At 39.3% G+C, this 24,923-nt stretch overlaps 1 protein-coding gene across 6 annotated transcripts in view; it reads right to left on the reverse strand.

The window, feature by feature from the left end:
• Window positions 1-24,923, reverse strand: part of FKTN (fukutin) — a 75,875-nt gene continuing 50,952 nt past the window's right edge. For 4 of the 6 annotated variants that reach the window (XM_073876616.1, XM_073876620.1, XM_073876615.1 and 1 more), the window contains one exon: window positions 10,462-16,001. In XM_073876616.1, coding sequence (XP_073732717.1) covers window positions 15,788-16,001 — 214 coding nt within the window. In that variant the 3' untranslated portion in view covers window positions 10,462-15,787. Of the gene's footprint in view, window positions 1,742-10,461; window positions 16,002-24,923 lie in introns of those variants that run through there. The other 2 variants (XM_073876617.1, XM_073876618.1) reach the window with 2 other exon arrangements.

The following is a 24,923-nucleotide window of genomic DNA, read 5'->3' on the forward strand; positions in this document are numbered from 1 at the left end:
TGTATGAAAATTTCCCTCTATTGCTCCATGTCTGTTCCTTCCTTTCAGTTTTTCCAGGACTGCTTGCTTTAGATCTTTATATTTTAAGATACAATGCATTTGACACATGAAGACTCAAGGAAGTTTTATTGATTTAGAGAATAAACCCCATATCAATATAAAATTGGCCCTCTTTGCCTTGCTTCTTATCACGAATTTTATATTATGACAACCTATTCTGCATTTTCCAAATAAAACCGTGCTCGTTCTTTTACAGTTAATTTGTAGGTGTGTGGGTGTGACTCTTGGTCCTAGGTTTTATCTTTCTGTGAAACTTTATTTGGTAAATTAAAATTCCTTTGACTCTGGTGTTCTAAAGGAGCCCCATCACCATGGTGAATTCTTCAAAGCAAATTTCTTTCTGGTTTACTTGCTCATTGGCTTGCCCGCTATACACTGTAAATGTCAAGAGGGCAAGGACTTAGCTTCGTTAATCACTAAACCCCACAAACTGTGTTCACTGCACATAAAAGCTGCTTGATAAGACATTTGTTGAATGAATGCAAGACAGCGCTGACTCATTTCTCCAAACAGCTGCCTCCAGCCTGCCCCGCTTTCTGTCCCAAGACACATAGCTTGTTTCTATGAAATGAATGCTTCCAAGGCCATGGGAGGGGTTTGGATGATTGTTTGTTTTTTTAAGGAGAAGAGAGGAGCATTCTGGCTGCTGGACACAGGGGGTCAAGAAAAGATGTGAGGAGACTAGCTAGCAGGCTGTGACAGGAGAGCAGGAGAGCAGATGCTGCTTGACCTAGGGGGTGATATCAAGCACCAACTGGGGGCCAGGTGCCAAATTCTCTATCCCATTATTTTGCACTGGGTACTAGGTGTCATGCAAGGCATGACACCCAATTTTTCCATTTAATATGAGAAATTATATATTTTGATTAAAAGTGACATAACCGTTATCATCCTTGACAAAACAAAACATGGCACCCAAGCAAGTGAAATACTAAGAAGTATGCCCAAAGAAGCAAGACTTCACACGCAGCTGACTCTGTTTTACCAGTGGTCCTTAGACAAACATCTTCCCAGAGCCAGCAGAGGCTGTAAATTCTCATGGACATTAATGTCACTCCATTCATAGGACCCACAGAGCCACTTAGTGATCAGCTCACCTCCTCCAAAGCTCTTCTTGCCTCCCCTTCTCTAACCTCTTGCAAATAAAAAAGGAATAAAGCAAGCGGCTGCAGAGGAGAGCAGGTGATGTAGGAAAGCAGGGCATCTGGAAGGAGAAGTAAGCTGACATGGTCCACATCTCTGGGAGCGCTGGGAAGGTGCTTGGATGAGTGAGAGCTTTGGTCTTCTCTCCTAAGGAAAGAGAGATTTGGCTGCTTTATCATCATTTTTGGACTTTCCTGAGGTCATTCCCTAGTCATGACAGAAAAGGAGGGATGCTAGAATCTGCAGGCCAGAGTCTCTGATGTACACTGGCCTTGTGGCCCTGGACATACTCACAGATAGAAACAATCAAGGAAAAATTGGTGTTGATTTAGAAGGAAACAAACTCGCTGTCCATTGGGTTTTCCCCTACAGCATACAGTGACTTTAGCTGACAAAGGAAGAGAAACGGTATCACTCTGTAAACGAAGTTATCCTTTCTTGGAAGATTACCACAGCCTTCCATCAGACATCCTGCATTTCAGAAGCAGCCAACATTGAATCTCAGGGATGATCCTGCACTGGATCCAAATGTAAGGCCCTGTTTGAATAAGGAAGAGGGGAAGGGTGAGTGATTGTAGATGGATCTACATCAGATTTCAAAGATTTGCAAAGATTTCCTGCACTGTTGTAACAGTCTTCTTGATGCCTTTTCTTGTTTCCTCTGTTTTCTCTGTCTGCTGTCTAATCCTGCGCTTTGTCTGGGATAAGTACAGTGATAAGGTTACTGGTTCTCATGGCAAGTAGGATTTAATTAATTAATTAATTGCTTTACAGGCCCATGCTGCTTTGTTGCCTTCCCATTTAAACTGGCTACTTATCTAAGAAACAAAAAGCTGGCAGAATTGCCAAACAAACAAACATATTTTACCCTTCTGAGGCTGTTTTCTATAACATGGGAACAACAAATACTCATTGATGTGCTAAGAATTAAGTGGGATAGAGTACTAAGCAATACCAATGAGGAACAGCTAAGAGAAGGCCTTTGCTGTGGCTGCAGGGGCAGACTGATGGGTGTCTGAATCCTTGCTCCCACACTAGTCTCCCAGTTTCAACTTTCTCAGCTGTGAATTGGAAACCTCGGCTTCATGGCTTACTGTGAAGATTCAGTGAATGATTTGGAGTAAATGCTTAAAAACGGTGAGAACAGGCATCTAATAAAAGTCATAGTTGCTCAATAAACAATTGTGTTTTCATTTTTATTGCCAGAAAACCTCTATCCAAAAACTAAATGGAGAGTCTGAACACATGCCTCTAATATCCTGCAGAGGGCACTTTCATTTTTTTCTTTCATTTGCCCAACCCAGCCATTCCCGCTCCCACTTATTTATTTCCTTCTAGTATTTGAAGCAAACAGAGCCCAGAGCTGGATGAGGGAGATAACAAAGCGGGGAAAGAAAAGCTTCTCTTGAGCATCAGGTTCTCTCTTACAGTTAATTGCCACTCTCCAGCTCCCCAGACCCAGGACCCCTTGGTAACACCCAGACACACACAGGCACACAAATATCTCCCTCAGGACACCTGGTGTTGAGGCCTGTCCAGAGCAAATGTTGACCATTGCAACAGAAAGCGGGGCACATAACTGCCTCAAATGAGTGGGCTTTTCTTCCCATAGTTACAACTAGAGAGATGCACAGCCCTGGGTGTGCCCAGCTGCTGACACTCTCAAGACCAGGCTGGTTTGGCCTTCACTCCATAGGCCTGGAGCGGAGAGTGCTATTTCCAGCCAATAACCCCAAGGGCAGTGGGAAAGCAAGGAGGTTGGGGGTGAGCAGAATCAGGTACTGGAGAAAAGAAAGAGGTGGGGTGTGACTCCCCTTCTCCTCTTTATATTCTTTGGTCTTTGTCTAAGAGACATGACTGATCAAATGGGTCCCCTAGATGGGGATTTGGATGCTCTGTGGGCAACAGATAAGAGTGCAGCCTTCTTACAGAAAGTAAATTCATTGAATACTCTCCATAAAGTCAATAATGTCAGGCTTATCAGCTGTCCTCATTCCCCACTCAGCCCCCTGGGGACCAGACTCGAAATAAAGGCCACAGCTCCAGGGGCTGTAGAGTGGAGGCACAGGATGAGGCTGGGAAGGGGCCTCTGCCCCGCTGGGCTATATTTTAGGCAGGTGGGGGAAATCTGCCAGGCCTGAGCTTCCCAGAGCCCTCAGCTCTCCAGACTGACAAATCCCAAACCAAACACATCCGTTGAGGGGATGAGGCAAGCACCCCCTTAGTCCTCACATTCAGCAGATGTTTTCAGGATGCTCCACTGGGGTCTTCTTAGGACAATTAGAGGATTTTTATTTTATTTTATTTTATTATGTTATGTTAATCACCATACAATACATCATTAGTTTTTGATGTAGTGATCCATGCTTCATTGTTTTCATATAACACCCAGTGCTCCATGCAGAATGTGCCCTCTTTAATACCCATCACCAGGCTAACCCATCCCCCCACACCCCTCCCCTCTAAAACCCTCAGTTTGTTTCTCAGAGTCCATAGTCTCTCATGCTTCGTCTCCCCCTGCGGATTTCCCCCCAGGATGTTATTTTAAATGTAACCAATAAAAAACCTACAGAGGAAACCTTGATTTCTTGCCACAGTTCTCACGTTTGCTTTTCATAATTCAGATATTTTGTGCTACCCAAGAACACATCCATCTTTTTCAGCTGGTGGACATCTGGTTTCTTTGCAAGTTGCCTGAAATAAGTCAATTACCAGCTCAAGTTTCAGATTCTGAACGCACATTGTAGCTGAATTAGACTGTTTTTTTTTTTTTTTTTTAACAGAATACAACCTGTGCTTGGCTCCTCTCCTCCCACACTCGACACCCTAGGATCCAAGCCGGCAGTGAGGCTGGCCCAGACCTCATCAGTGAGTAGTCCCAGCTTCAGCTCTCTGCCCTAGGCAGCAGAATCTGGCTGCGTGGAAATGGGGAAGAGGGAAAACAAGATGGACTTGGCCTGGCCTGATTTTGAAGCCTAGAATGGCCCAGAAAGCCAATGGGGACCCAAGCTGTTCTGTGGGGATAGCAGGGAGGGTTGGGAGAGTAAAGTCAGTTGTTAGCATAAGCTGCCCTCCTCATACAACTAGAATAGCTCCTCTTTCTACTTTGGAGACCAGAGTCTCCAGAGGTAAACAGACAATAGGGAAATGAGGACCAAGTTAAGACCTGAAATTTGACATCTCTACTGGGCCCATCTCCTTTTCTGACTTCTGCTTTCCCCAGTTCCCATAGCTAAGCCTTGACCCCACAACCTGTCCTGGTTTCCAGCTGCAACAGGTATAGAAATGGCTCCAGCCTTTTCCCCACATCTCTCACATCGCATGCATTGTGCTGTCCCAGGTCTAACACTGACCACTGTGTCCTTACTCCTCCATCCCTTTCTAGAAATTGTTTTTATATCTTCTCCAGAACCCGGGACCTCACTACCAACTCTCCTGCTCCAACTCATCTGACTAAGCTTTTGCCTTGGCTCTTTAATTCCCTGAGCTCTCTGGATCACACCCTACCTCAGTCCCATCATACTTCTTCTCTGTGACCTGTAGCGCTGCTCTTGAGCCCCACTTCCCAGAACAGTACCAAGTGCCCCTCAGCCTTTCGCTCTTCCTATTCTTGGATGCCCTGTGTCAGTGTCTGGCACTGGCTGGGAATTCCTAGGAGTGACCTTACCTGAGCCACTTGGCATCTTATGCCCACCTGGGTAAGCCTCTATCCTCTGTCCCTGCAACTGTAGGGATCCCAGGGTTCTGGGATCAGTCTCGGTGAGCCTAAATTCTCCCAAATCCCCACTCTGGCCTTGGGGGTGCTTCATGAATATTTGCTGAGTCAACAAATGAACCTCAGCTCTCAACACAGTTCCTGTGAGTAGTACTCTAGCCAGGAGTGTTCATTAAAGACATCCTGTTCTTATTCAAATAACCTTTCTACACTTTTTCTTATCCAACCCTCACAGCAGGATATTCAGTCCCCCGCCCCCAATCTGCTCCTTGCCCACTTTTCTAGTTGTGTGTGTGTGTGTGTGTGTGTGTATTTTTTTTTTACTGTTTATCCACATATAGCCAGATGGTCTTATGTACTGTCCTATAAAGCCCACTCCATGATTTCACTGGCTTCTTTTCTTCAGAAATGCTTTCTTCCCTTTCTTCACTCATATTTACTATTCATTAATAATGTCTTAAGATCCAGTTGCAACTCACTGTCCCTCCCGTGCTCTCCTTCCTGGAGTTTTTTGTAGCCTTGGGTGCTCAGGCTGCCCTCTACAGTCTGGGACTTTTGGTCTCCTTTTCTAAGCTTGGTGTTTGAGAATCAATTCTGTCAAGTATTGTTTTAATCCCATGTCCTGTCTCCCCAAAAGACAGCATGCACCTGTGCCCTTGAGGCCAGGGTCATTTCTTATCACCAGACCTCAGGACAGGGCCCTACACCCAGGAGAACTCAAATATCTAATCTTACAGAAAAATTATTACTTGGGTTTATCAGGAAAATATAAGTTCATAGGATTTATTCCAAAAGCAGAAATAAAAGCAAGTAAATATTGACAATAGCTATCATTTATTTAACATCTACTATGTACTAAACAGTGTCCCAGATGCTGTAGATTTCCTGTATTTCTTATAATAACCCTCATAGGTAGAAATTAATTTTAGCCCCATTAGATGAAAAAAATTGGAACTCAGAACTTAAATAACTAGCCCAAGATCACAAAACTAGGAAGTGGCACCCCTAGAGTTGAGTCCAAATTTGTACAACTCCAAAGCCCTTGCTGGTCCCATCAAACTCTCTAGATGTACATTATCCAATAATGCTAGCTACGAGCTACATGATGCTATTTAATTAATTAAAATTAAACATTCAGTTCCTTGGTTACATTTGCCACATTTCAAGTGCTCAATAGTCACATGTGGCTAGTGACTACTGAACTGGATTGTGCAGACAGATATAACAGGCATGATATGAGGAGAGGACAGCTTCCTAAAAGCAAAGGCTTTTCCTTTGTCTGTAAAGTCAGACAAATGGAATCTGGTCGGATTAGAGGGTTGCACAGTTTAGGTTCCAAAACAAACTCTTACACACTGCAACTATCATTCTTCTAAGTGACCTGAAAGACATTTGGTGGTGATAAACATTCAGAAAATTAGTCATCCAACTACCCTTCCTGCCATATTCACTAGAAAATATTCTCCAAATTACTGAAACTAGAGAAAAAGATGGAATTTAAAAGTTTTAGGTGAGAAAAAAAACCTGGTGATAAATATGAAATTAATTAAACTTACAAAAGCCTAAGGATAATGACACCAGCCGCTAAACAGCTTTTGCTGGTAAATTAAATTGGGGGAAAAGTTAACTAAAAAGGACACAAAAGAATAAGAAAATAAGTTTTAGAGAGGATTATTAAATTTACAGAGCAAATCAATGAAGAATTGGAGGAAAGAAAGGAGAAAAACAAAACAAAAACCTAAAAATCTGTTTTCTAAAAATGGTGGCAAGATTATTCCTTTAAATTTTTTATAAAGAGTGTTATATGAATTTTTGTAAAATGTTGAAGGGCACTAATAAAATCATAGTACAAACCATGGTGCACAGTACACATGCAAAAAGAAAACCATAAAAGAGACAACTACAGTATTTGATGTTATCACTATTTAAAATTTTAGCCATTCTAATAGGTGTGCAGTGATACCGCATCGTGGTTGTAATTTGCATTTCCCCGATGATTAACAAGGCTGAACATCTTTTTTAAAAAGTTATATTAATAATCAATATTATAGCTCTCTCCCTTTACTTCTCTATTATCAATGATAACTTTTACTCCCTCCAGAAAATGCTGTTACATTTAGCACCTTTGCTCAGCAGTTTATAGATAGCTTTGCAGGGGGAGAAGGGTCCTAGGGAAACATTCTTTATGGGAAGAACAGTAAAGGTAAAAAGTTAGGTTAGAAATAAAAGTAGTAGTGACTTTTAGTAAAGATGGACGTTTTCACATATCTGGAAAATGATACATTTTTGGAAGAGGAATATGATAAAATGTTTGCATGCAAAGGTAAAAATAAGAGCTCCAAACACAAAGTGTGATGAAGCAGAGCTGAGGGAGAGGATGAACTACCTGGAAGCTCTCTGACCACAGTCACTTCTTTTTTTTTTAACATATTCATTGCCTTGCAGAAGTCTTTTTTTTTTTTTTTTTTAAAGATTTTATTCACTTGAGAGAGAGAGCACATGAGAGGGGGGAGGGTCAGAGGGAGAAGCAGTCTCCCTGCTGAGCAGGGAGCCCGGAACCCCCCCCCCCCCCGATGCGGGACTCGATCCAGGGACTCCAGGATCATGACCTGAGCCGAAGGCAGCCACCCAACCAACTGAGCCACCCAGGCGCCCCACAGTCACTTCTTGTACCAGCGACAACACAGAAAATGCTTTCTAATTATCAGCTGAGCAAGGACTGATTTATTAGTATTTGCCTCAGTAATACTTCAGGAGGTGTTCATGGAAGAAATTATGACAAGGAAAAATGGCAACATTTCCCCTAGTTTTATAGAGATGTAATTGACCTACAACACTGTACAAGTTTAAAGTGTACAACATAATTATTTGATATACGTATGTATTGTAAAATGATCACTACAAGTTTAGTTAACATCCATCACCTCACATAGCTAAAAATTTTTTTCTTGTGATGAAACGGTCTTAGCAACTTTCAAATATACAATAGAGTATTGTCAACTATACTCATCATGCTGTACATTATATCCCCCAAATTTGTCTCATAACCAGAAGTTTGTACCTTTTGACCACCCCTACCCAATTCCCCCAGTCCTTACCCTCTCCTCTGGCAACCACCAATCTGCTCTGTTTCTGAGTTTGGTTTTTCTAGATTCCACACATAAAATGAGTTCATAGTTATTTATCTTTCTCTAACATTTCCCTTAATATAATGCCCTCAAGGTCTACTTACATTGCCACAAGTGGCAGAATTTCCCTGTTTTTTTGTGGCTAATATTCCATTCTCTGTATATACCACATCTTCTTATCCATTCATATGTTGATGGACACTTAGGTTGTTTCCATATCTTGGCTATTGTAAATAAACCTGCAATGTACAGGGAGTACAGAAATCTCTTCGGGATAATGATTTCATTTCCTTCAGATAAATATCCAGAACTGGAATTGCTGGATCATATGGTAGCTCTATTTTTAATATTTTGAGGAACATTCACACTGTTTTCCTAGTGGCTGCACCAATTTACATTCACATCAGCAGTAAGATTTCCCTTTTCTGCTCATTCTCATCAACACTTGTTAGCTCATCTTTTTAATAACAGCCATTTTAACAGGTGTGAGGTTTTGATTTGCATTTCCCTGATGATTAGTGATGTTGAGCACCTTTTCATGTACCTGTTGGCCACATGAATTATCTCCTTTGGAAAAATGTCTGTTCAGTTCCTTTGCCCACTTTTAATTGGATTATGTTTTTTTGCTATTGAGTTGTAGCAGTTCCTTATATATTTTAGATATTAACCCCCTATCAGATATATTGTTTGCAAATATTTATTCCTGATCTATAGGTTGCCTTTCATTTTGTTGTTTCCCTTGTTGTGCAGAAGCTTTTTAGTTTGATGTAGTCCCACTTGTTTATGTTCACTTTTGTTGCCTTTGGTACTTCTGGTCATATCCAAAAAATCAGAGATACGAGCAATGTCAAGGAGCTTTTTCCCCATTTTCTTCTAGGAGTTTTATGGCTTCAAGTCTCACATTTATGTTTTAAAATCCATTTTGAGTTCATTTTTGTGAGTGGTGGAAGACAGAAGTCTAGTTTTATTCTCTTCCATATGAATATCCAAATTTTTCCCAGCCCCATTTATTAGAGACTGTATTTCCTCTGTTGAGTATTCTTGGCTCCTTCATCAAATATTAGTTGACTGGATATGCATGGGTTTATTTTCCAGGCTCTCAACTCGGTTCCATTGGTCTCTGTTTTAATTAGTATAGCACTAGAATATAGTTTGAAATCAGCAAATGTGATGCCTCCAGCTTTGTTCTTTTTTCTCAGGATTGCTTTGGCTATTTGGTTAACAGTCCTGAATGCTTTTTAGCATGCTTATCACCTGAGGATCTTTTCCAGTGAAATGTCTGTTTATGTCTTTTGCCCATTTTCTAATGGATTTTTCTAAGCTGTTGAAGGTAAAGTTCTTTATATATTCTAGATGCTACTCTTTTGTCAACCATGTAGCTTACAAATGTTTCCTCCTAGTCTGTGGCTTGACTTTCCATCCTCTTCTTGTAGGCTTTTGCCATTTTTAATTTTGGTGAAGTCCAGCTTACCAATTTTCCCTTTTTTGGATCGCGCTTTTGGTTGGTATCAAGTCTTAAGAAAGAACTCTTTGCCGAGCTCTAGATCATGAAGATTTTCTATTTTTTCCCCCTAAAAGTTTCATAGTCTTACACTGAAGTACAGGATACTTTTGGGTTCATTTTTGTATAAAGTGCAAGGTGCAAGTTGAGGTTATTTTTGTTGTTGAAAAGGCTATCCTAGCCTCTACTGAATTGCTTTTGCTCTTTGATCAAAAATCCATTGAGCATATTTGTGTGTCAATTTCTGGGTTCTTTATTCTGCTCTAGTGATCTATGTGTCTATTTCTTTACCAATACCACCCTGTCTTGATTACTGCATTAATCAAGGGCTGCCTAATAAAGTATCACAGATGGGGCACCTGGGTGGCTCAGTTAGTTAAGTGTCTGACTCTTGGTTTTGGCTCAGGTCATGATCTCAGGGTCATGAGATGGAGCTCTGTGTCAGGCTCTGAGCTCAGCAGGGGTCTGCTTGAGACCCTCTTCCTCTCCCTCTGCCCCTCCCCTGCTTGCATGTGAGTGTACTCTCTCTCTCTCAAATAAATAAATAAATCTTAAAAAAAAAAAAGTATCACAGACTGGGTGGCTTAAAACACATTTATTTTCTCACAGTTCTATAGGCTAGAATTCCAAGATCAAGGTGTTGGTAGGGCTGGTTTCTTCTGAGGGCCTTTTTCCTTGACTTGTAGATGGCTACCTTTTCCCTAATCAGTCTTCCCTCTGTGCCTGTCTGTATTCTTAAATCTCTTCTTATAAGGACCCAGTCATATCTGATTAGGGCCCACCCATATGATTTCATTTTACCTTAATTTTAGAAATACTGTACTGGTGGCAAGATTTATTATTTTACCAGATTGCTTATGAATATTAGTGGCTGTAATATGTACTGCAAACTTCAAGAATAAACTCAAAACATCTCAAGTGATTAAAAAATTTTTATTTGTCATCCCAAACTGATCATATATTACAAATTCTGATCAAAATAATAATATTAAAGGTATTTCCAGTAGTACCACAAACTACATGTACCTGAAGATAAAACCAAATAGTCAACTGGTAAGCATACAGTGAAATTTACCCATGTTTAAAATATCATTTTGTTTAAAAAATTCACATACATATTTTTCTGGTTATGAAGTAGAAGGGGCACACAAATAGCTATATATGATTTTCATTTAACAAACCCATGCTCTGAATGAGTCATCAAAAGACTACAAAATCTTCTAATTTTTTTTAATGGTGCATGAGACAGTACATTGTTTTATAAAACAAAATACAGTACTTCTAATTCTCCTCATAATCCTTTTCAACCCCACTGTGAGAGCTGCTCATAACTGTATAGCAGCTTGGCTGGCTAACGGGTTCCTACATCATCTCTACATTGAGTTGGGTTGGGGGATGGCAAAAGGGGCATTCTAATCTAGAAGTTCTGAGAATACAGAAGTACAGATTCCTCATTAGAAAAATGTAGACTTGCCTACTGGTCCTGTGAAAAGGTATCACTATTGAATTGGTCTGTTTGACTTATAAACTATAATTAGATTTGAGTTTGTGCAGAGAAGCTTAAAATAGCTTAAAACATACCCTGTAGATTCTTGCCTAAGTGAGACAGAAACACAAATTTGATGGAAGAAGGTGGAAATGAGTATTTTCAATTCTCCTTTGCTAAAACACAGATATAAACATTCATCAGCACATATAGTTACATGAAACTAAGTATTCCAAGTTCTTTCCCTCTGCAAATCATGACTTATATCTGATTTCGGCTGGGTAGAGATTTACTAACAAGGAGATAAGGGTTTACCTCTAGAAAAAGCTAGAATATTGAAGAAGTCCAAGGCAGAACAAGTACCAAATCTAGGAAGGTAGAGAGAGTGAATTGCTTGGGACCAAGGAACTATGTAACATAAGGGATCATATAAGGAGAGCTTAGGAGACAATAGCTTGACCAATAAAATGAAAATACTAGTTCTATTTAAAGAAGGAGGCAACTCGGTAATGTCTCGGAATTCATGAACCACACAATTTGTCCTTTAATGCCTTGATACAATGAAACAATTTTTTTCCCCTAAGCAAATTCAGTCATCCAGCCTCCTGAGTAAGGCTTATGTTCTGAACTGTAGTTTTTTAAATCCCATTTGAAAAATAATTAGAAAAGGGACTTGGAAGTAGGAAATGGAACATTTCTTGAGTATTTACTTAATCCTAGGCCTGATGCTAAGCACTTTATGTTCCATTTTATCCTAACTAAAAACCCTGAGAAGTACACATTTCCCCGATTCACTCATGTGGAAGTTGAGGCTGAGAGGTCCTCTATCACAAACCCCACATGATGAACCTGGGATGCAAACTCAGGCCTAATCCAGAAGTTTGTGATCTTTTTATACCAACATGTTGATTGCCCTAAGTGAAATGTCAGAGGTGACCTAGCCCAGGTCTTAATGAGAGAAGAGGAGGAAGAGGAAAGAGAAATTGCTACTGGGACATTTCCTCAAAGATATCCTTTTGTCTGATCAGGAACTGGAGTTTTTCCAGGATAATTGTATATTAGAAGTCGGGAATGTGGCACTTTCTCTGACTAGTCTTTGAGGGAAATTTTCCCATGGGGATTTATAATATTAAGGATGAAAGAATTGTTCATTTTCCAGAAGTTGAAACTTGGGGGAGACTTAGAAACATCTGCAGCCTTAGGCTTATGATACTGGGTGAGGTGTTAGGCTAGAGTGTGGGAATTCATTCCAAGTGTGTTTCCCAGATGCAGCTCTGGTCCCCAATCTACAAACTGCTGCTCTTCTATGTAACACCTTGTTGTCCTATGTGCCATCTGAAGTTTGGAGCCATGTTAAGACTAGATACAATGGTTTGGGGTCACAAAGAAGAAAAGGGATGAGTGCAACTTATTCTCAACTGCTTGTATCCGTCAGAGAGTATCAAGGGAAGGGGTAAGGATTCTTCGGAAATGAGTGCTTAGCTAATGGTTTCCTGGGGAAGTGGAAGGGGTGAAGTAGCAATGGGACACACCTTGAGCTTACGAGAATCAGGTACTCCTGGATGTTAAGAGTATCATGATCAAAGGCTGATGTCTCCAAACATGAACTATTTCACCTTTTGGAGATATGGCATTTTGCAGATAAAGGTATGAAGACGGCCTAAGTATTCTGGACAAGAAAGAAATACTCCTTCTTGATCTCTTTGTCACCTCAGGCTCTCAATCTTAGCAGAAAGATATTAAGTGGGGAATGGCAGAAACACCCTGAAACTGACTCCTGAGGCACAGGATGACTTCTCTGTCAAGCATCTCAAGCAGAGTTAAAGATGCTGTGCTGTGATGCAATGATATCGGAACTGGGCCAAAAGTCATGGCACTCTTGAGTTTTAGCTTCAGGAGGTTCTCAAATCACTGCTATCTCTTATTGATTTAGCTATAAAATAAGAGGGATAGAATGAATGTGACCGCTATAGCTTTTAAGACTCAAGAGCAAGATGATTTTCACTTGAGATGAACTTGTTCCGGGAGGATGGTGGTAGACATTCTGCCATCTAGTGGTCATATTTCAGGGTTTGTAACTAGGGAATCAAAGAAACTGGCTATCCCACTGCCCAGCTTCTTAGGGATGCTTGATTTTAGGAACTGCGGTTGTACTGCAGTTTTATTCCAGGGGCCAGATGTCAGTAGCTGCAGCAGAGGGGAGAAGGCCAAGTGCTCCCTGCTTAGAGAAGAACCAAGTGGCCACCTGGTTGTCAAGTGAGAGGTTATCAATCTTGCCTCTCAGGATCTGTCTGGAGATATCCATGGGTGCCTAACTTGCAAGTTAATATAAGAGGTTTTCTCCTGTAAACCAGACAAAGTGGACCTGAATGTGGCCATACAAGGAGAATTGTTGTTGGAATACTCAGGTGAAGAAAGAAAAGTGATCTGATGAGGTTTGATGGTACATCCACTGGACACCGAGCACAGTTAATAACTGTCAAGAAGCACAGAATGAAGTATGGCTGAATCTGTATCAGAAGCAAGCCCAGCCTTCAGAGTCTGGGGAAAAGCTTTCATTCCCTCAAGTTAGGGTAGGCACCAAGCAAGAGCAGAAGCCTGTGAAACCAGAAGGTAGTAAAGAAAGGTATTTCAGCTGCCAGGGGGCTGTGGAGGGAAGGGTATAGAATCTCTGTCAATGGGGCCAAGACATCTTAGATTTTGGATTCTTCAAGACCTTGGACTCCAGGGATAGATAAAAGAAAAATAACTTAAATAAGGGTGGGTAGGACCCCCTGGCAAACAGTGGAAGCCCCAATTTGAAATGGGCAGAAATATGTATGTACTTTTACATACACTTCTAGAGGCTGAGCACAAGCAAATGGTCTTCACTAAGCAGGGTAGATTTTGCCAAGGAACACTATTATTATCCTGATATTTTTTCAACCATGAAAAATGAAATTAGGTTCAGCTATTTAGAATTCGGGTGTAATTTCTATGGGCTGATTCTCCAGCAAAGAGAATCTGATTACAATGGCTGGTCATCTGGGGACAAGTGTACTGGTAATCTATAAGAGTCCCTGAAAACCTCATTATGTTAGTTATGAAAAGATCCAATGAGTACATATTGAAAGCTCATCCTAAGAGAGGAAGGTCAATGGTTATCATTTATCAAAAAAAAGTCTTTGGTGTTCTGAAAATATAGAGTTGGGTGGTTGCAGGTCACTTTTCCCAACTTTGTTTTAGGAAAACTCAGTCAGCCTATTCCCTCAGACCCTCTGGTTTCCATTCTGACACTGCTATTATCCTCTGGTTTTAGAGGAAAGTCTGGGATTTTGTGGAGAAAGTAGTACTAAGCAGGCTGGATGAAATGTAAGACTTGGCTTCCTTTCCTGGACAAAGAAAAAGATAGCAGTGTTTATTGTGCCTACATATACCTTTACTTCTCACTTGGAATATATCATTAAAGTGACTCATGAAGAGATGGGGGAGACAGGGCCATCCCAACCCACTCAGAAACATATCTGGAGGCGGGGAAAGGAAACTGAAGGGTTTTAAAATTGGTGGTACTTGATAAAGCAGGGAAGTCCGAGTTCTCGTCCCATCAATATGCAACAGATGCAATTTAGAGAGAACAATGAGAATGGACACAAATTTTACAAACACCATGATCTGGGGGTAGGAGGACAGAGACAGCATTTGTCAGATTTGCCATTTATCTTCATTTTGGACATGCAATACAGTATAGAGGAGAGGGGACAGGTAGGCTTAAATACCATTTAAATTGGTTTATAGGCCATAAATAAAGATATGGAGCTGTAATTGATGAATGAATACACAGAAGAGTACACTTAGAAAAATTAGAGGTATTTCTATTAATATTTTAGTGTTAACATTAAAATTGGAAGTACAAGGATTAAAAATTCAGAAAATATTAAAGTCCATGAATAGCTCATATTTTTACCTAACAGATGGTTGGTAATGAAACAAGGAAAGTAAGTTTTGTGAAATCACAACCCTTTCAAAATCACGTCTGGTAGCATGATCTCACTTGAGTGATTTGTTAACAAGTGCTACAGAGGTCAGTGAAAATATTCTCACAATGGCTGGAAATTAAAGCATCACACAAGCACAAGCTTCCTTTTCACTTCGAATATAAAAATAGAAAATGTACGGAAATTTGCATATCTTTGACAAAGCTAGAAAGAAGTGCTCATTCTGTTGCTTGTAAAATGAATCTGCTAGTGTCTTTTCTTGATGCCACCTAAACTCTGATCACTTAAATATTAACTCCAACTCTACAAACTTAAAAGCAGGACTAACATACAAGCTTAACTGATGATTACAGGAATGGGCTGTTCTTTTTTACTGGTATATCCCTCCTTAGCTTTGCCCGATAAACCCATCATCCAGTCCAACCATTATCTAACATTCTGAAAGAACATCATATTTTATAGGAGCTTCAAAGGTAAGGGTGTTTCCCTCAAAGGAAAACTGAGGTGCTTACCAAAGGGAAGGGGAAGAGACAGGCATGTGTGTCACTCATCTCCGCTTCTCCACTCTAACCTAGCACTGTACCTGGCACACGGGGACTCCTTAATAAAAGTAAAATGAGAGAATTAAATCAGATGGCTCAGAGGTTAGGACTCTTCCTGCATCTTCACACTTGACATATCTTTGGCCCCTACTTACATTTGACAAATAGAGATTTATCTTCTTAAACAGTTATCCACCTTTGTTTCAGAAGGGGGATTCTACCATTTCAACCTACTGTCTCAGTATAACTGGATAACCTCATCCCACTCAGAAATAGGCCAGATTCCATTGGGCCGCACATTGGGGGGAGAGCGCTTCCAGTCCCATGTCTTCACAGGAATCTTCCAGCTCTTACCATAGTTGGCTTCAATGTACTCAACAGTTTCACAGGGCACATGAATCTTCATGTCTACAAACTCGGTCCAGCACAGTGTAAACTTGGGAAACAGGTATCTGTGGCAAAACAGAGGCAATGGGGAGAGGGGTTAGGCTCAACAGTACAAGTCTGATCTAAAGAACCCAGGTGCTAGTGAGCTCTGGGCTGAAGGGAAGTCCTCTCCCATTAAATAGCTTTGGGGATGGGGCACCTGGGTGGCTCAGTCGGTTAAGCGTCTGCCTTCAGCTCAGGTCATGATCTCAGGGTCCTGGGATGGAGCCCCGCATCCGGCTCCCTGCTCAGCAGAGAGCCTGCTTCTTCCTCTGCCCCTCCCCCTGCTCATGCTCTTTCTCCCTCTTTCTCAAATAAATAAAATCTTTTAAAAAAATAAATAGCTTTGGGGACAGATATAGTGGACTTTTTGTTGTTTCTCACTGTCTAGCATCCCCTTCCTCTTCTACTGTTGACAGCATCCTCATTTCCCTCCTCTGTGGTTCAGGAGGGGCTGACCCACCCTCAGTCCCCAGAGATGGGCAAAAAAGACCCAGGCCTAACCAGTACATAATAGTGATTGGATCAGGGATAAGAATATACATAAATTAGGCAAATAAAAGTCAGCTTTGGGATTTTCGTTGGAACTACTGGAAGAAAGAAGCATTCTTTTTGCTGAGGTTTCTAAGCTGGTGGGATGGAAGCTGAGCATCTTTGTTATCTGTTAGCAAGGAGAGCCTGTCTGAGAATGAAGTCAAAGCAAAAAGCACCCAAAAGGTGGAGGAAAATGACAGAGCTCAGAAAACCCTAGGGAAGGACTTGGATTTAGCTGTGGCCATTTCTTAAACATCTCAGGCAAACCAATGAATATACTTATATTCATATGTTCATCAAGAATATACATATATTCTTTTTTTTACTATATTTCTAATACTTGCAATTCTTCCTACACAGAGGGAGGCACATGTAGCAATGAGAAAGGAAACAAAACTCTTCTAGCCAGCCAGAGAACCTGAATCAACTCTGGCAATACAGGACATTCTCCAACTACAGCATCACCCATGCTTGCCTTTGGGGCAGGTCTTATTAACTCCTGTGTCCTGGGGTTCACTGTGCTCCTAGATGGCTTCCGATGACCTACTTCGTTTAGATAGTTAAAGAAGAAACTCCCAGAGTCAGCCAGGGTACTTTTCAAACTCCTTTCCTAACTCATACTGTAGTGAAAATTTCACATGATACGTGAGCATGATAGGATGCACTAAGATGGCTTTTTGAGGAAAGCTTCACACCCCCACCCGCTCCTCAAATGCAGGAATAGAGAGGTCTAATGCCTGGATGTCCGTATGTCAACAAGATGTCCCTTAAAGACAGCTATACAGACCACATTTTTCCTGCTCTGCCTTTTATTTTACTACCTGCCCTTTTTAAATCTCTGTTCTCAGCCACAAACTTACTTTCTTACTTTTAACAGTTCACACATCATTAAATCCCCATCAAATTCAAGCTGCTACTGAAAGACTCTAACTACAGAACACTAAAATAAGCAGCATATGTGTCAGGTGAATCTTCTTTTCTTTCATAAGCTGGACTCCCCAGGGATAGATAGCAAGCACGACTCCAAGATGCACTCCCAGGCTTCTGTCCCTCACATGAACCTATCTGTAGTTTCTGCCTTTCTTTCATCTCAAATGCTAAAGAATCTCTACACCAGTTCAGGCAACGTTAGTTATAATGAATTTTACTCTATCTCTAGCAGAACTATTTTAACTAGCGGGTAAGTTTAAGAAATTAAACCAAAACATATTTCTTAAAGGTACTCCCGATCAGTAAATTTAATACATTACAAAGGAAAGCTAAAACGAGCAGTTCGTAAGATTTAAGTTTATATTATAGCCCGATATTCTGTGTTGGTGTTTTCTGAGAAATGTTTCTTCTCTTCACAAAATGAAACAAACTTTCAGTAATGAGATTTGAAGTGACAACAGCAGAGATCACAGAAATTTAAGATATCAGAGGATTAAAGCAAAAAGAAACAGGAAAGAGCCAGATGTCAAAGCATAATCATATTGTGGAAATGGGATCTAGTTGGGATGTTCTCCAAGGAAAGGTCAGTTCTCATATATTCTGCTTTTAAATATCATGTTTTACCACCAGATGAACATAAAGCCATACATGAAAATGAGAGGCTGAACAAATTCTAAAGAAAGCAACAAGTCCCTTCTACCCAAACCAATGGGTGCTGGCAGTTAATAGACAATCCCAGCTGGCTTCTGTGAAAAGGCAGCCACAGCAAATCTCATAGCTGAGGAAGAAATAAGATACAGCATAGCTCCACCATCTGCTGGTCCCAATTTTATTCTGCACACTCATTTTCATGGAATTGCTTATTCTGTCATCAGACACAGCCATCCATCATGGGCCTCCACCTTCCCCTATCAGACGCTGGTCAGCAGAATGTCCACCTGTCGCATCCTATCAAGTTGACACACTCTAGTTGAAATGAGGCAGAAATTATGGCCGATCTCATATCATAGGCCAGGAAACTCCTCTCTTAAATATTAGCCTCTACAGTCTGTCAAAGATCATAGGTCCAGGATAGACAGGGTGGATGAGTACTACAAATTCCACAAAAGCAATATTTTAAACAATGAAATATTCAAACGAACCAAACCAAAACATTAAAAATACGTAAACAATGTGAAAAATAACTCAAAGACAATTTAACCCAAATGTTCATTTTTGTTCCTAAATGGAAACAACCCTGAATCATTGCGGTCTTCTTTTCACTGAATAATTTTCAATTCAGTCAGCAAAAAAGAATATTCCAGCTTCTTTGGAGAAGAAGAAAGATAAACAAACCATAAAATGTGAAAAGCGGAGTGTAAAATAGGATGGAGGAGAGGCAGACAGGGGGCGGGTGACACAACACCACATGCCATGTACTCTGTCCAGGTTACCAGTGAACAATGACTAAGACTAGAACACACCATGGGTCTGCGACATTACCTTAGCTTTCAGAGCTAAGGTTGAGTTTGGCTAAGCAGTGTGTACTTTAGCGCTCTGGGACAGGATCCAAAATGTGAACAGATTTAATGTCAGACTAAAGCAACCCTTGTAAGCTCAATGAATCTTTTCACACCCACAAAAATCCTTCCATTCATATTTTCTATTTCATAGCATGTTTACTTCATTTTATCTCTGCACGAAAGAATAATTAGAATTAAGAGTTAGCTGGAGTTAAAAAAAAAAAAGTTGGAGTAAACTATTTCATTTTTTTCCTCACAAACCTCCTTATAATCTGTAAAACTATTTACTGGTGGTTGGATAAAGTAATCTCATCAGTTTAATTGTACAACCTGTAAACATAATTGCTAAATGGAAAACACTGTTTTTGTTATTATTAGTTAGCTAGGCTAAGTAAGAGAGAGACCCCATCATTTACAACTGAATTTAGCCTTTTTTAAAACATAAGTTGCATTAAACTCTGGAGTTGGAATAGCAGAGCCATTCTTTTAAACAAGAATTTCCTGCATAACAACACAAATGGTTTATTCTCATTACCAATTTTGTCTCTGCTTTTAATTCTTTTTTTTTAAGATTTTATTTATTTATTTGAGAGAGAGAGAATGAGAGATAGAGAGCACGAGAGGGAGGAGGGTCAGAGGGAGAAGCAGACTCCCCGCCGAGCAGGGAGCCCAATGCGGGACTCGATCCCGGGACTCCAGGATCATGCCCCGAGCCGAAGGCAGTCACTTAACCAACTGAGCCACCCAGGCACCCTCTGCTTTTAATTCTTAATTTCTTTTTCTTGTGTTATTCCAGTGCCTAAGCCCTCTAGCACTCTGCTTAATAGAAGCAGGGAGAGCATACTTTTTTTTTTTTCTGATTTTGATAGAAAGTCTTCTAAAGTTGATCATGAAATATGACTGCTCACTCTAGGTTTTGAGAATATTCCCTTCATCCAGTTAAAGAAATTCCAGATCCATTTTATTCCAAGCTTGCCAGAAGGCCTTTCCCCCACTTTTGGTTAATTATGAAATTATCAAAAGTTTTAATGTCATCTACTGAAATAATAATGGAGGGTTTTGTTCCTTTAATCTTTTAATCCTTTAATGTTGAAAATTACACTAATACACAAGTACTTCAAAATTTGATTCATTGTGTTTAAGATAGTCTCATCCATTTTGACAATACTGTATTTTCCCTTTAAAAATTTTTTGGCATTGTCCTAATCCAGTTTTGCTATCAGTTTCATATAATGAGTCGCCTAAAGCATTTTTTTTCTCTTTAAATTTTCTGACATAGGAGATATAACATAGGGAATAATCTATTCCTGTGAAGGCATGGTAAAACTTTCCTGTAAACTTTCTTTTGGTAGGGAAAAGAAAGGGAAAGGAGAATTTCTGATTGTTCAATTTCTTTCATGATAATGGGTTATCTAGATCTTCTTGAATTGATTTTGACATTTATTTCTTCCCAGAAAACTTTTATCATTTTCACATTAAACCTAATTATCAAATTTAATGATTTAAAGTTGTCCCTAGCATTTTCTTTTGAAAGTCAGTGTAACTTAGTTAAGAGCATAAATTCTAAAGCTGTGGGGCTTCAGTAGTGAATAGTCTTTAATTTTACTTTCTTTTTCTTGATCAATCTTGCTAGATGTCTGTTTACTAGTTTTTAATTTATTTTTTTAAGAACGAGCATTTGGATTTGTTGATCTTTGATACTATTTTTTATTTCATTAATTTTTTTTCTTTTGACTTTCTTTGCTTTGCTTAGGCTGACTATATTGTTCTTTTACTTTCTTCAATTAAATGCTTAATTTTTTAAATCTGTTTTTTCCTACTTGTGTTTTCAAGGCTGCAAGTTTACCTCTCTCCTTTTAACTGCATCCTACAAGTTTTGATATGTAGTACATTATCTTTGAGCCCCCCAAATTTTATAATTCCCATGATTATTTCCTTTTTAAGTCATTAGTTATTAAGGAGGGCATTTTAAAGTTTCCATACATTTTATTTTATTTTTAAGATTTTATTTATTTATTTGAGAGGCGGGGGAGAGGGAGAAGCAGACTCCCCGCTAAGCAGAGATGGGGGACTCGATCCCAGGACCCTGGGATCATGACCTGAGCCAAAGGCAGACACTTAACTGACTGAGCCACCCAGGCGCCCATGTTTCCATACATTTTAAAGATGTCTTTAATTGTTTATAATTTGATTCCATTGTGGTCATACAATGCCATCTATTGAAATAATCATGTAGGTTTTCTCCCTTTAATCTGTTAATGTAGAGAATCTCCCCCCCTCCCCCTCCTCTCTTTCATACACACATACACACACAGGAAGATTTTTATTAATGCTTTGAAATGTATTAAGATTGCCTTTATGATATAATACATGATCAACTTTTGTAAATGTTCTATTTATAGCAGATAAGAAAGTCTATTCAGCATTTGTTGGGTATATATTTTATATATATCCAATAAATCAAGCTTGTTGATTTTGTTCATATTTTCAATAGTTTTACCAATTTCTTCTTTGCCTGAATCAGTTTTTTAAATAAAAGTATTTCAGAATCTCCCACCATAATTGTAGACATGTTGAATATTCATCAGAATTTCATCAGCTTCTGATTTACACACTTAAAGTCATATATTTTTAAAAGATTTTATTTATTTATTTTGAGAGAAAGAACTAGCAAGCGGAGAGGCAGAGGGAGAGAGAGAATCTCAAGGAGACTCAATGCTGAGCACAGAGCCCCACGTGAGGCTCAATGTCACAACCCTGAGATCATGACCTGAGCCGAAATCAAGAGTCAGACACTTCGGGTACCTGGGTGGCTCAGACGGTTAAGCGTCTGCCTTCAGCTCAGGTCATGATCCTGAGGTCCTAGGATCGAACCCCACATCAGGCTCCCTGCTCAGCAGGGAGCCTGCTTCTCCTTCTCCCTCTGCTGCTCCCCCTGCTTGTACCTCTCTCTGTCTAATAAAAAAATTTTTTAAATCTTTAAAAAAAAAGTCAGACACTTAACCAACTGAGCCACGCAGGTGCTCCTAAAGACCATGTTATTAAAATCATACAATATTTCTGGGTGGACTATTTCTTTCCAAAATTATGTAGTGGGTCTTTCAATCCTTTAATATTTTTCCCCCTAAAATTCTATTTTGCCTGATACTAATATTATAGCAGCAGTTTTTTTTTAGTTAATAATGTTGGGGCATATCTTTTTCCATCCCTATAATATTCAACCTTTCTGTGTGATTTTGCTTTAGGTGTGCCTCTTGCCAAGATTTATATAGCTATGTTTTGTTTTTCTATCCCATTTTAATCTTCATCTTTATATAGGTTAGCTTAATCTGTTAATATTTCCTGTAATTAATTTTATATTTAGACATATTTTGAATTCTAGAGCCAGACTGCCTGGGCTCAAATCCTGGCTCCACTTCTTACCATTATAATACATCAGTCAATCTCTTTGTGCCTTAACTTCCTCATTTTATTTACAAAATGAAGGTATAACAATATCTTAGAGAGATGTTAGCTAAAATAAATGAATAAAGTACTGAGAATAGTGTCTAGCACATACACAGTAAGTGGTATTACAATGCTGTTAGAATTATCTTTACATGTTTTCAGCTTGCCATACCTTTTCTTTGTCCCACTTTCCTAATTTCATTTAATTGATAAAGGTTTATAAATTCTCATTTGTTCTGCTTAATTGGAAGTTATTTTTTTAATGATTTTATTTTTTTTAAATAAAATAATTTCTACACCCAACATGGGGCTTGAACTTACAACCCTGAGATCAATAGTCACACGTTCTACCAAATGAGCCAGCCAGGCACCCATATTTGGAAGTTTTAAATAATATTTCTACCTAGTAGTAGTTACCGTTTGTAATAGCTACTGTTCATTTTTTAACCTATACACTTCACTCTAAGAGTTTCTAATAAAAACTGAATGTATGCAGAATTTCGACCCTCTTCCTACTACACAGAACTTAAATATACTTCACTCCTTCAACACTGACAAATCACCTCCTCCTCAACTTATTATCATCAAGAATTTTCCTTTTTTGACTTTTCTTTTTAACACATTGTCATTTTATTTTTTTCCAGACAATGGCTCACAAATTTACTGACATAGTTTACCCACTTTTTTGTTCACCATTATTTCATATATATTGTTTTCCTTCTGCATCCTTAAATAGATCTTTAAGCGTGGATCTCTGAGACGTGAACTTTCTTAGTCTTTTTATACATGTAAATGTCTTTATCTTGACCTCCCTCTTGAATGTTAGTTCTAACTGCACATAACTTAGTTATTTCTCTTCAGCTTTTGAAAGATGCTATAACTTCCATTATCTCCTGGCCTCTATTGTTAAAGAGGTATATTTGCTGCTCCTTTGTGAACAATCTATTTTGTCTGGTAGCCTGAAAAAAAATTTTTTTTAAAGATTGTATTTATTTATTTGAGAGAGACCGAGATAGCAATGGAGATAGAGAGAGAGAGCACAAGCAGATAGTGAGAGAAAGCACAAGTGGAGGAGATGGAGAAGCAGGCTCCCCACTGAGCAGGGAGCCCGATGTGGGGCTCGATCCCAGCACCCTGGGATCATGACCTGAGCTGAAGGTCATGACGCTTAACCGGCTGAGCCACCTGGACGCCCCAAATTTTTTGTTTTTGACATTACAGTTTCCTTAAGAAGTATCTAGATGTAGATTTATTATTTATCCTGCTCATCTGTCTTTAATTTGGAATTCTGTTTAAATACTGCTTTTTCATCATTCACTCCATTTTCTTTTAGCTCAGCCATATATTTTATTTGCTTTTATATCTATTTTTTATATTTATTTGAGTATAGGTGACACACAATGTCACATAAGTTTCAGGTGTACAACACAGTGATTAGACAAGTTTATACATTATGCCATGTTCATCACAAGTGTAGCTGCCATCTGTCCCAATACACTGGTATTACAATATTACTGACTATATTCCTTATGCTGTGCCTTTTATTCCCGTGACTTACTCATTCCATAACCGGAAGCCTGTATGCCCCACTCCCCTTCACCCATTTTGCCCAACTCCCTATTCCCCTCTTCTCTGGCAACCATCAGTTTGTTCTCTGTATTTATAGGTCTAATTCTGCTTTCTGCTTGTTTATTCATTTAGTTTAGTTTGTTTTAGATTTCACTTGTGCATGAAATCATATAGTATTTGTCCTTCTCAGTCTGACTTATTTCCCTTGGTATAATACTCTCTAGGTCCATTCATGTTTTCTCAAATGGCAAGAGCTCATCCATATTCATGGCCGTATAATATTCTCCTGTGTGTGTGTGTGTGTGTGTGTGTGTGTGTGTGTGTGTGTGTGTGTCTCTGTATACACTTCACATCTTCCTTAGACATTTGTCTATTGATGGACACTTAGTTTGCTTCCATATCTTGGCAATCGTAAATAATGCTGAAATAAACAGGGGTGCGTATATCTTTTCAAACTAGTGTTCTTGTTTTCTTTGGGTAAGTACTCAATAGTGGAATTAATGGATATGATATTTCTATTTTTAATTTTTTGAGGAAGCTCCATACTGTTTTCTACAGTGGCTAAACCAATTTAAATTCCCACCAACAATGTATGAGCATTCCTTTTTCTCCTTGCAAATGCTTGTTATTTCTTATGTTTTTGAATTCTGACAGGCCTAAGGTGAGATCCCATTGTGGTTTCGATTCGCATTTCCCTGATAATTAATGATGTTGATCAGCTATGTCTTTTAGACATTCATCAGTGATTTGTGTTGAGCCAAAGGGAATGTGGCAAAGTGAGGAATTACTGTGCACATTAAGTCATTAAGTCCTCACCATCAATTTTGCCCAATTTTCTAAGAATTGCAATTCATTCTTGAGAACCAAGGTTACAGCATGCTGACTAGCATTTTTTAAATTATCTCTTCCACTAAGCCCCTCACAATTCTACCACAGATAACACAGAAGCAAAAAGGGTAATAGTGG

The sequence above is a fragment of the Callorhinus ursinus genome, unplaced genomic scaffold (genome assembly GCF_003265705.2).
Source record: "Callorhinus ursinus isolate GAN/ISIS: 27379988/994484 unplaced genomic scaffold, GSC_fseal_2.0 scaffold24, whole genome shotgun sequence".
Taxonomy (NCBI): domain Eukaryota; kingdom Metazoa; phylum Chordata; class Mammalia; order Carnivora; family Otariidae; genus Callorhinus; species Callorhinus ursinus.